The sequence below is a fragment of the Pelobates fuscus genome, chromosome 6, assembly GCF_036172605.1.
Source record: "Pelobates fuscus isolate aPelFus1 chromosome 6, aPelFus1.pri, whole genome shotgun sequence".
Lineage (NCBI taxonomy): Eukaryota > Metazoa > Chordata > Amphibia > Anura > Pelobatidae > Pelobates > Pelobates fuscus.
The window spans coordinates 78,099,638-78,112,725 of NC_086322.1; the positions used below are offsets into that span (position 1 = coordinate 78,099,638).

The 13,088-nt window shown below is 42.9% G+C and overlaps 1 protein-coding gene across 1 annotated transcript in view; it reads right to left on the reverse strand.

The window, feature by feature from the left end:
- Positions 1–13,088, reverse strand: part of ARAP2 (ArfGAP with RhoGAP domain, ankyrin repeat and PH domain 2) — a 348,358-nt gene that overhangs the window by 44,868 nt on the left and 290,402 nt on the right. The window contains exon 27 of the mRNA XM_063457861.1: positions 12,009–12,148. Coding sequence (XP_063313931.1) covers positions 12,009–12,148 — 140 coding nt within the window. The remainder of the gene's footprint in view (positions 1–12,008; positions 12,149–13,088) is intronic.

The following is a 13,088-nucleotide window of genomic DNA, read 5'->3' on the forward strand; positions in this document are numbered from 1 at the left end:
AGGCGGGCGTTACTATGGTAACGTAAGTCAACAAATTGCAATAATGTTATATGCCGTTTTAAAAAGTGACAATATCTATGAGTTATTATGTTTTGATACATTCTGACCATTTGGTTATATGAAAGTTAACTTATTTTAGTAGAATCTGTTTCTGTTACAAAGTTGCCGGGATTAAATCTGTACCGGCAAACTGCTATATAAGCGAAACACACTGAGAGAGTGTCAGGATCGGGACAGGGATCCAACACGCAGAGTACAAAGAGTGGAAAGATACGTATACCGGGCCTTAGAATGGCCGGACTAACGTACCGAGAGTAATAGAGAATAGTCAGAGACAAGCCGAGGTCGAGGGAACGGGAAGACAGATAAGCGAGAGACAAGCCGGGTCAAGGGAGAACAGAGAAGCAGGGTAGTACAACAAGCCGAGTCAAAACCAAATAGAGCAAACTAGAATACCAGAGCACTGAGTGACTAGACAAGCTAGAACCACGACAGGGCAATGAGCTGAAGTGAGAAGTAAGCTTAAATACCCTGGCTCTGGATGGTAATCACGCCTCTGACAAGTACCGATTGGATATCGGACACTTGAGTGACAGGTCGCTCGTGATAGCGTCATGACGTCACGTATTGAGCGTCCCGCTAGAAAAGGACGTGGATTCCTCGCGGCCGGTGTTTAAGTGACTGGATGAACCGCGAGGAACGAAGGAAACAGCTCGCCTGGACGGGCAAACCACCAAATCTCTACCTCCCTTAGAGGTAGAGGCCTCAGGTACCCTGACAGTACCCCCCCTCTCAGATACGCCCACCGGGCGGAAGGAACCGGGGCGAGAAGGGAAGCGGAGGTGAAATGCTCTGCGAAGGCGAGAAGCATGAACGTCCTCCTGAGGTACCCAACTCCTCTCCTCAGGACCATATCCCCTCCAGTTGACCAGATATTGCAATTTTCCCCTTGAAATTCTGGAATCAATGATGGAGCTGACCTCGTACTCCTCCCGACCCTCCACCTGAACAGGACGAGGCGAGGAAACCTTAGAGGAGAATTTGTTGCAAATAAGAGGAGACATGAAAAGAGTTAGGAATGCGTAAGGCAGGTGGCAGAGCAAGGCGATACGCAACCGGGTTGATACGAGTGAGAATCCTGTAAGGACCTATGTAGCGAGGAGCAAATTTCATAGATGGAACTTTTAGGCGAATATTCTTAGTACTCAACCATACCCTATCCCCAGGAACAAAAACAGGAGCCGCTCTTCTATGCTTGTCAGCGTGTTTCTTGAACAACGAAGAACTATGTAACAGAATTTGCCGAGTCTGATCCCATAAACTCTTCAGGTTGGCGACATGATCATCAACCGACGGTATCCCCTGAGAAGAGGAAACCGAAGGAAAAATCGAGGGATGAAAGCCATAGTTCATGAAGAAAGGGCTAGAGCGAGTTGAATCACAAACAAGGTTATTGTGTGCGAACTCCGCCCAAGGAATCAGACCGACCCAATCGTCCTGGTGTTCGGAAACAAAGCAACGCAGATACTGTTCGATCTTTTGATTAGTACGTTCAGCAGCTCCGTTAGACTGAGGGTGATAGGCAGAGGAGAAGTTCAATTTGATACCCATTTGAGAACAAAAGGATCTCCAGAAACGTGAGACAAATTGAGAACCTCTATCAGAAACAATCTCCGAAGGAATCCCATGTAGGCGAAAAACCTCTCTCGCAAAAATCTCCGCCAATTCAGGAGAAGTCGGAAGTTTAGGTAATGGTACGAAATGAGCCATCTTAGTAAATCTATCCACCACCGTGAGAATAACAGTCTGTCTCTTGGAAGCAGGTAAATCAACGATAAAGTCTATGGACAAACAGGACCAAGGTTTCTCAGGAACGTCCAAGGGGTGTAACAGGCCACATGGAGAAGCATGAGGTAGTTTAGTCTTGGCACAAGTCTCACAAGCTGCGACGAACTCCTCAACATCTTTTCAAAGTGAAGGCCACCAGAAATCCTTGGATATCAGAGAGTATGTCTTGCGAATACCAGGATGGCCAGCTATCTTACTTTCGTGAAAACATTGTAAGAGCTCCAGTTGAAGTTCAGGAGGAACAAAGTTTCTTCCCTCAGGAGTGTTTCCGGGAGCTAGATGTTGTGACTTCAAGATCTGGTCAAGTAGCGGAGAATGAATTTTAAGACTGGTATTAGCAATAATATTGCATTTGGGTACAATGGAGGACACAAGTGGTTCAACTGAAGCAGAAGGCTCAAATTGGCGAGATAGCGCATCGGCTTTAGAATTCTTTGAGCCAGGTCTGTAAGTCAGAACGTAATTGAAATGGGTAAGAAACAACGACCAACGAGCCTGCCTGGAGGACAAACGCTTGGCCTCTCCGATATAAGACAAATTTTTGTGGTCTGTTAGAATGGTAACAGGATGTAAAGTACCTTCCAATAAATGTCTCCACTCTTTCAAAGCTTTGATAACCGCTAGTAATTCTCTGTCACCAATGTCATATCTGCTCTCAGTACCGGACAATTTTTTAGAGAAAAATCCACATGGATGTAATGGTTTATCAACACCCAACCTTTGAGATAGGACAGCACCTAAACCAGTCTCTGATGCGTCTACCTCAAGCAGAAAAGGCAGGGAAGTGTCGGGGTGAACTAAAATTGGAGCGGAAGCGAAAAGCTCCTTGAGAGTTTTGAACGCAAGAAGAGCTTCAGTAGTCCAATTCTTAGTATCAGCCCCCTGTTTGGTCATATTAGTGATAGGTGCGATAATTGAAGAATAGCCCTTAATAAAGCGCCTATAATAATTAGAAAAACCAATAAATCTCTGTACGGCTTTAAGACCTTTGGGTAAAGGCCACTCTAGAATGGACTGGAGTTTATCCGGATCCATCTTAAATCCCTCCCCAGAGATCACATAGCCGAGAAAGGTTACCTGGGTTTGATCAAAGCTACATTTCTCCAACTTGCAGTACAAACCATGCTGAAGAAGCTTGTGCAAAACCCTCCTGACTTGCTTGTGATGAGTCTCAATCTCACTAGAATGTATAAGTATATCATCTAGGTATACAATGACGCACTCTTGCTGAAATTCCCTAAGAACCTCATTTATCAGATCTTGGAATACCGCTGGTGCATTGCATAACCCAAAAGGCATAACCGTATATTCATAGTGACCATAGCGAGTATTGAATGCCGTCATCCACTCATGTCCCTGCTGGATTCTCACCAAGTTATATGCCCCTCTGAGGTCTAACTTGGTGAAAATTGTAGAGCCCTTCAAACGATCGAAGAGTTCGGTGATCAAGGGAATCGGGTAGGCATTTTTAATGGTTATCTTATTTAAGCCTCGATAATCAATACAAGGTCTCAAAGAACCATCCTTCTTTTTAACAAAAAAAAATCCAGCCCCGGCAGGGGAGGAGGACCTCCTGATGAATCCCTTGTCTAAATTCTCGTGAATATACTCCTCTAGAACTGAGTTCTCTTTCGTAGATAATGGGTATACATGACCTCTGGGGGGCATGGTACCAGGGAGTAGGTTAATTTTGCAATCAAAGGACCTGTGTGGGGGTAAGGTATCGGCTTTCTTTTTGTCAAATACTGCCTTTAAATCTAGATACTGAGACGGAATTTGTGTCTCTGTAGGATTGTCAGAGGTAGCCGATGTGTTAGTTAATCCGAGAGGTAAGACCTTCCGCAAGCATCTTTCTTGACAATTCTTTCCCCACGAAACTATCTCCCCTGACTCCCAATTAATAATAGGGTTGTGTCTCCTCAACCAGGAGTACCCCAGGACTATGGGAATAGACGGAGAAGAAATGAGCATTAAGGATATATCCTCTTTATGTAGGATGCCAACAGTTAAGTTAATCGGTATGGTCTCATGGAAAATAACAGGCTCAAGTAACGGTCTACCATCGATGGCCTCAACAGCCAGTGGTGTCTCTTTTAACTGGGATGGGATAGCATGCTTGGCAGCAAAACCCTGATCTATAAAGCTCTCAGCAGCTCCAGAATCGATTAGTGCCATAGTCTTTACTACTCCCTTTTCCCACCTCAAAGAAACGGGTAACAGAAGCCTGAACTCTTTGTAGTTGTGAATAGAGGACAAAGTAGAAACACCCAAGGCCTGTCCTCTAGAGAAACTTAGGTGCGAGCGTTTCCCGAACGATTAGGACAATTTAGGCGTAAATGGCCTCTGACTCCACAATACATACATAAACCCTCCCTTCTTCTGTACTGTCTCTCTCTCTCTGTGAGATGAGTACTGCCTATCTGCATAGGTTCAGAAATACGTAAGTCCTCGAACTCAGAATTTTGAAAGGTAGGCGCTAGTTTAAAGGAGGGTCTACGGGTCCTATCTCGAGTGTTCTGCCTCTCTCTTATGCGTTCATCAATACGAGATATAAAAGAAATTAAATCCTCCAAATTCTCAGGGAGTTCTCTAGTAGCGACCTCGTCAAGAATTACATCTGATAACCCATTCAGAAACACATCTATATAAGCCTGTTCGTTCCACTTAACTTCTGCCGCCAAGGACCTGAACTCTAGTGCATAGTCCACAAGTGTTCGATTGTCCTGTCTAAGGCGCAACAGTAATCTAGCTGCATTGACCTTTCTACCAGGAGGGTCAAAAGTTCTTCTAAACGCAGCTACAAAGGCATTATAATTATAGACTAGTGGATTATCATTCTCCCATAAAGGATTGGCCCATCTCAGAGCTTTCTCAATGAGTAAAGTAATAACAAATCCAACCTTCGCTCTATCTGTAGGATAAGAGCGGGGTTGTAATTCGAAATGGATGCTAATCTGGTTCAGAAAACCACGACACTTCTCCGGTGACCCGCCATAACGTACTGGTGGGGTAATACGGGAAGAAGCACCTACAGTGGCTACCTCTAGACCTGAGACTGCAGGAGAAATAGAAGGAGTACGTGTCTCCTCAGGTGGGTTACTAGCACGAGACAAAAGTGCCTGTAGTGCTAGAGCCATCTGATCCATCCTATGCTCCATGGCGTCAAACCTGGGATCAGAAGAACCAAGCTGACTGTTTGTACCTGCAGGATCCATTGGCCCTGTCGTAATGTCAGGATCGGGACAGGGATCCAACACGCAGAGTACAAAGAGTGGAAAGATACGTATACCGGGCCTTAGAATGGCCGGACTAACGTACCGAGAGTAATAGAGAATAGTCAGAGACAAGCCGAGGTCGAGGGAACGGGAAGACAGATAAGCGAGAGACAAGCCGGGTCAAGGGAGAACAGAGAAGCAGGGTAGTACAACAAGCCGAGTCAAAACCAAATAGAGCAAACTAGAATACCAGAGCACTGAGTGACTAGACAAGCTAGAACCACGACAGGGCAATGAGCTGAAGTGAGAAGTAAGCTTAAATACCCTGGCTCTGGATGGTAATCACGCCTCTGACAAGTACCGATTGGATATCGGACACTTGAGTGACAGGTCGCTCGTGATAGCGTCATGACGTCACGTATTGAGCGTCCCGCTAGAAAAGGACGTGGATTCCTCGCGGCCGGTGTTTAAGTGACTGGATGAACCGCGAGGAACGAAGGAAACAGCTCGCCTGGACGGGCAAACCACCAAATCTCTACCTCCCTTAGAGGTAGAGGCCTCAGGTACCCTGACAGTACCCCCCCTCTCAGATACGCCCACCGGGCGGAAGGAACCGGGGCGAGAAGGGAAGCGGAGGTGAAATGCTCTGCGAAGGCGAGAAGCATGAACGTCCTCCTGAGGTACCCAACTCCTCTCCTCAGGACCATATCCCCTCCAGTTGACCAGATATTGCAATTTTCCCCTTGAAATTCTGGAATCAATGATGGAGCTGACCTCGTACTCCTCCCGACCCTCCACCTGAACAGGACGAGGCGAGGAAACCTTAGAGGAGAATTTGTTGCAAATAAGAGGAGACATGAAAAGAGTTAGGAATGCGTAAGGCAGGTGGCAGAGCAAGGCGATACGCAACCGGGTTGATACGAGTGAGAATCCTGTAAGGACCTATGTAGCGAGGAGCAAATTTCATAGATGGAACTTTTAGGCGAATATTCTTAGTACTCAACCATACCCTATCCCCAGGAACAAAAACAGGAGCCGCTCTTCTATGCTTGTCAGCGTGTTTCTTGAACAACGAAGAACTATGTAACAGAATTTGCCGAGTCTGATCCCATAAACTCTTCAGGTTGGCGACATGATCATCAACCGACGGTATCCCCTGAGAAGAGGAAACCGAAGGAAAAATCGAGGGATGAAAGCCATAGTTCATGAAGAAAGGGCTAGAGCGAGTTGAATCACAAACAAGGTTATTGTGTGCGAACTCCGCCCAAGGAATCAGACCGACCCAATCGTCCTGGTGTTCGGAAACAAAGCAACGCAGATACTGTTCGATCTTTTGATTAGTACGTTCAGCAGCTCCGTTAGACTGAGGGTGATAGGCAGAGGAGAAGTTCAATTTGATACCCATTTGAGAACAAAAGGATCTCCAGAAACGTGAGACAAATTGAGAACCTCTATCAGAAACAATCTCCGAAGGAATCCCATGTAGGCGAAAAACCTCTCTCGCAAAAATCTCCGCCAATTCAGGAGAAGTCGGAAGTTTAGGTAATGGTACGAAATGAGCCATCTTAGTAAATCTATCCACCACCGTGAGAATAACAGTCTGTCTCTTGGAAGCAGGTAAATCAACGATAAAGTCTATGGACAAACAGGACCAAGGTTTCTCAGGAACGTCCAAGGGGTGTAACAGGCCACATGGAGAAGCATGAGGTAGTTTAGTCTTGGCACAAGTCTCACAAGCTGCGACGAACTCCTCAACATCTTTTCAAAGTGAAGGCCACCAGAAATCCTTGGATATCAGAGAGTATGTCTTGCGAATACCAGGATGGCCAGCTATCTTACTTTCGTGAAAACATTGTAAGAGCTCCAGTTGAAGTTCAGGAGGAACAAAGTTTCTTCCCTCAGGAGTGTTTCCGGGAGCTAGATGTTGTGACTTCAAGATCTGGTCAAGTAGCGGAGAATGAATTTTAAGACTGGTATTAGCAATAATATTGCATTTGGGTACAATGGAGGACACAAGTGGTTCAACTGAAGCAGAAGGCTCAAATTGGCGAGATAGCGCATCGGCTTTAGAATTCTTTGAGCCAGGTCTGTAAGTCAGAACGTAATTGAAATGGGTAAGAAACAACGACCAACGAGCCTGCCTGGAGGACAAACGCTTGGCCTCTCCGATATAAGACAAATTTTTGTGGTCTGTTAGAATGGTAACAGGATGTAAAGTACCTTCCAATAAATGTCTCCACTCTTTCAAAGCTTTGATAACCGCTAGTAATTCTCTGTCACCAATGTCATATCTGCTCTCAGTACCGGACAATTTTTTAGAGAAAAATCCACATGGATGTAATGGTTTATCAACACCCAACCTTTGAGATAGGACAGCACCTAAACCAGTCTCTGATGCGTCTACCTCAAGCAGAAAAGGCAGGGAAGTGTCGGGGTGAACTAAAATTGGAGCGGAAGCGAAAAGCTCCTTGAGAGTTTTGAACGCAAGAAGAGCTTCAGTAGTCCAATTCTTAGTATCAGCCCCCTGTTTGGTCATATTAGTGATAGGTGCGATAATTGAAGAATAGCCCTTAATAAAGCGCCTATAATAATTAGAAAAACCAATAAATCTCTGTACGGCTTTAAGACCTTTGGGTAAAGGCCACTCTAGAATGGACTGGAGTTTATCCGGATCCATCTTAAATCCCTCCCCAGAGATCACATAGCCGAGAAAGGTTACCTGGGTTTGATCAAAGCTACATTTCTCCAACTTGCAGTACAAACCATGCTGAAGAAGCTTGTGCAAAACCCTCCTGACTTGCTTGTGATGAGTCTCAATCTCACTAGAATGTATAAGTATATCATCTAGGTATACAATGACGCACTCTTGCTGAAATTCCCTAAGAACCTCATTTATCAGATCTTGGAATACCGCTGGTGCATTGCATAACCCAAAAGGCATAACCGTATATTCATAGTGACCATAGCGAGTATTGAATGCCGTCATCCACTCATGTCCCTGCTGGATTCTCACCAAGTTATATGCCCCTCTGAGGTCTAACTTGGTGAAAATTGTAGAGCCCTTCAAACGATCGAAGAGTTCGGTGATCAAGGGAATCGGGTAGGCATTTTTAATGGTTATCTTATTTAAGCCTCGATAATCAATACAAGGTCTCAAAGAACCATCCTTCTTTTTAACAAAAAAAAATCCAGCCCCGGCAGGGGAGGAGGACCTCCTGATGAATCCCTTGTCTAAATTCTCGTGAATATACTCCTCTAGAACTGAGTTCTCTTTCGTAGATAATGGGTATACATGACCTCTGGGGGGCATGGTACCAGGGAGTAGGTTAATTTTGCAATCAAAGGACCTGTGTGGGGGTAAGGTATCGGCTTTCTTTTTGTCAAATACTGCCTTTAAATCTAGATACTGAGACGGAATTTGTGTCTCTGTAGGATTGTCAGAGGTAGCCGATGTGTTAGTTAATCCGAGAGGTAAGACCTTCCGCAAGCATCTTTCTTGACAATTCTTTCCCCACGAAACTATCTCCCCTGACTCCCAATTAATAATAGGGTTGTGTCTCCTCAACCAGGAGTACCCCAGGACTATGGGAATAGACGGAGAAGAAATGAGCATTAAGGATATATCCTCTTTATGTAGGATGCCAACAGTTAAGTTAATCGGTATGGTCTCATGGAAAATAACAGGCTCAAGTAACGGTCTACCATCGATGGCCTCAACAGCCAGTGGTGTCTCTTTTAACTGGGATGGGATAGCATGCTTGGCAGCAAAACCCTGATCTATAAAGCTCTCAGCAGCTCCAGAATCGATTAGTGCCATAGTCTTTACTACTCCCTTTTCCCACCTCAAAGAAACGGGTAACAGAAGCCTGAACTCTTTGTAGTTGTGAATAGAGGACAAAGTAGAAACACCCAAGGCCTGTCCTCTAGAGAAACTTAGGTGCGAGCGTTTCCCGAACGATTAGGACAATTTAGGCGTAAATGGCCTCTGACTCCACAATACATACATAAACCCTCCCTTCTTCTGTACTGTCTCTCTCTCTCTGTGAGATGAGTACTGCCTATCTGCATAGGTTCAGAAATACGTAAGTCCTCGAACTCAGAATTTTGAAAGGTAGGCGCTAGTTTAAAGGAGGGTCTACGGGTCCTATCTCGAGTGTTCTGCCTCTCTCTTATGCGTTCATCAATACGAGATATAAAAGAAATTAAATCCTCCAAATTCTCAGGGAGTTCTCTAGTAGCGACCTCGTCAAGAATTACATCTGATAACCCATTCAGAAACACATCTATATAAGCCTGTTCGTTCCACTTAACTTCTGCCGCCAAGGACCTGAACTCTAGTGCATAGTCCACAAGTGTTCGATTGTCCTGTCTAAGGCGCAACAGTAATCTAGCTGCATTGACCTTTCTACCAGGAGGGTCAAAAGTTCTTCTAAACGCAGCTACAAAGGCATTATAATTATAGACTAGTGGATTATCATTCTCCCATAAAGGATTGGCCCATCTCAGAGCTTTCTCAATGAGTAAAGTAATAACAAATCCAACCTTCGCTCTATCTGTAGGATAAGAGCGGGGTTGTAATTCGAAATGGATGCTAATCTGGTTCAGAAAACCACGACACTTCTCCGGTGACCCGCCATAACGTACTGGTGGGGTAATACGGGAAGAAGCACCTACAGTGGCTACCTCTAGACCTGAGACTGCAGGAGAAATAGAAGGAGTACGTGTCTCCTCAGGTGGGTTACTAGCACGAGACAAAAGTGCCTGTAGTGCTAGAGCCATCTGATCCATCCTATGCTCCATGGCGTCAAACCTGGGATCAGAAGAACCAAGCTGACTGTTTGTACCTGCAGGATCCATTGGCCCTGTCGTAATGTCAGGATCGGGACAGGGATCCAACACGCAGAGTACAAAGAGTGGAAAGATACGTATACCGGGCCTTAGAATGGCCGGACTAACGTACCGAGAGTAATAGAGAATAGTCAGAGACAAGCCGAGGTCGAGGGAACGGGAAGACAGATAAGCGAGAGACAAGCCGGGTCAAGGGAGAACAGAGAAGCAGGGTAGTACAACAAGCCGAGTCAAAACCAAATAGAGCAAACTAGAATACCAGAGCACTGAGTGACTAGACAAGCTAGAACCACGACAGGGCAATGAGCTGAAGTGAGAAGTAAGCTTAAATACCCTGGCTCTGGATGGTAATCACGCCTCTGACAAGTACCGATTGGATATCGGACACTTGAGTGACAGGTCGCTCGTGATAGCGTCATGACGTCACGTATTGAGCGTCCCGCTAGAAAAGGACGTGGATTCCTCGCGGCCGGTGTTTAAGTGACTGGATGAACCGCGAGGAACGAAGGAAACAGCTCGCCTGGACGGGCAAACCACCAAATCTCTACCTCCCTTAGAGGTAGAGGCCTCAGGTACCCTGACAGAGAGACCTCATCCATTGAGAAAGCCGCAGAAGCGGAGAAACGCGTCTGGAGAGGTCTGACTCCCAACAGCACAAGCCATCACTTGGACCACAAAAGGACTTTTATTCGATATACTTTTCTCAGCACCACATATTTTTGCTGACTCGGGACGCTGAGCATTTGAATAAGGTCTGGACTTTTTTCATGGCTTTCACTTAACTATTCAAATAGACATATTTTATACATAAGTGATTGTTTTCTTTTATATTTTGTCTGCATTTTTATAATAAATTGTTTTTACTTAATTTTGAGTATACTAGTAAGGTCAGTTTTATTGATCTATTAGGAGAGAAGGGGTAATCAATTTATGTATCTGCATTATACTCTATAGGTTGTTAGGTTTCCTATTTTTTAACCCCTCTCACATTTATTATATCAGCGCTCCACTACACATATTTTTCTGTAAATGATCACACATGCTGTTAGTAAGTTAGTGATGGTGCATTTGTGGTTTTCCATTGATTAACATAGAACTGGTTCTATGTATGTGTGTTATTGTAATACTAATATTTTTTGTATATGTGTCAAGTTACATATGAATTTAATAGCTAGCTATGTATGCAAAGTTAATATGTCTGTTTGTAAGTATAGAGCAGGGTGCAACATTATCTTTGCCAGGACTTGCAAATTCATATGTAACTTGACAAAAAGAGTAGTAAACAGAAAGTTGTGTGAGTTCATGACTGCTGTATAATGTATAATTTCCCAGCTTAAGGAAAGTCCTTAATTTAGTCTAAAGCAAAGCTTTAGACTTGATTAATTAACTCCTTAAGGACTGATTACAATCTTTTCCATCATAACAATCTGTTCTTTAAGGTTCGCTTTCCAAAGTGCAATGATCCATTAAATTACTTACTATATGGCTGCATAGTACTGCCAAAGCTAAATGAGTAGACCATTCCATTTTGGCATATTGTATACAGAGACAAGATTGTTATCACAGTATTTTTTGTTTTTTAATGGATTAGTCCATTTGGAATAAGTAAAGAATATACACACAATTGCACAGTGTTCCAAATGTGGCTTTCATATGATGCATTTGGGGGGGAGAGGGGGAGAGGGGGAGGAGATGAGGATAATGATCAGCATTCCTACATTCCTGTAGGATGTTGATTTTGTGCTGCTAACACAGATACATTTCAACTATTAATCAATTATTGTAATTCCTTTTTATTTGGACTAACAATATTTTAGATCAGGCTTCCCCAAACTCTGGCCTTCCAGATGTTGCTGAACTACAACTCCCATGATTCTCAGCCTATCTATTTCATTCATAGACTCACGGGAGATGTAGTTCAGCAACATCTGGAGGGCCGGAGTTTGGGGAAGCCTGTTTTAGATCAACAAGTTATATGTGACATACTAATAACTTGTTTATCTGCATTCTATCAATGGAAATTAAAATGTGTATGTGTGTGTTTTCCTCTCATATTTAATGTTATATTGACAATTTCAGTAATATAAGTAAATATACCTTAATGTCCTTATACAGAAGAAGTTTTCTTTCTCGCAATGCAAAATATCTTTCTTGGAATTTATTCCCACCAAGAAGTTTGGATGGATCCTCTTTATATTTCATGGATCCAGTTTGCATTTGATATGACATTTTCTTTCCTAAAATAGAGACATGACACATTGTTTACAACAAGATGCAATGAATTAAATTGAATAAATCCAAAGGATATCCTATTTTAAGCCCATGTATGCTTTTGCATTTAATGTAAATGTACCTACTTAGACAAGGATCAGTGAGTTCAATTTTCACGTTGGAAACAGGTATTTTGTAGTAGATACGTGTTAGTATTTCTTTCCATTCATGTTTAAAACCCCAAGTTCTTCATTTCTTCATACTTGTGTCATTCCAAAGAGAAACTTAGGAATGTGTCCTCACAGATCAAATAGTAATACATGCACTACAATGTCATATTTTAAATAAATGCACTTATTTTATTAGGTCCAAGGATTATGTTTAAGGTAAGCAGATCCAAATAGTTTTAAATAGAAGATAAAATACACTAAATCAAATCTTCTTAACTAGTGATGACCATATTAGAATGCAAGTAATTAACATATGAAATTAAAAACACAAATAAAATATACATTACAAGCAAAAAATAGCCTAATAAATCCTAAATATTCCATGAAAGTTAAACTACACTTACGTTTGCTGCTTCTTGTAGTTATTCACAATTAGTATAGTTTGTCTTAATCATGGGATACAGAGAACAATTATGCAGATTACAAATAGAACATTGCTTGAATAGAATAACTAATACTTAAAAATGGTGAATAATAGACTCGGAGATTCATTTTTTGATTTATCAGATTGATTTTCATGAATATTTTTTCATTAAACATAATTACATTTTTTGTTTTGCTTTGTTTTGGGGTTTTTTCAGGCAAAGTGGTTCTGCCAAATTGTTGTTTTTTTTGCCCTTTGCTGTGCAAAAGTCTTGTTAATAATATAAAGTATAATTTATATTAATATACACACACACATGCACACATACACACACACACACACACACAGATTTATATGTGACAAACGCCCATT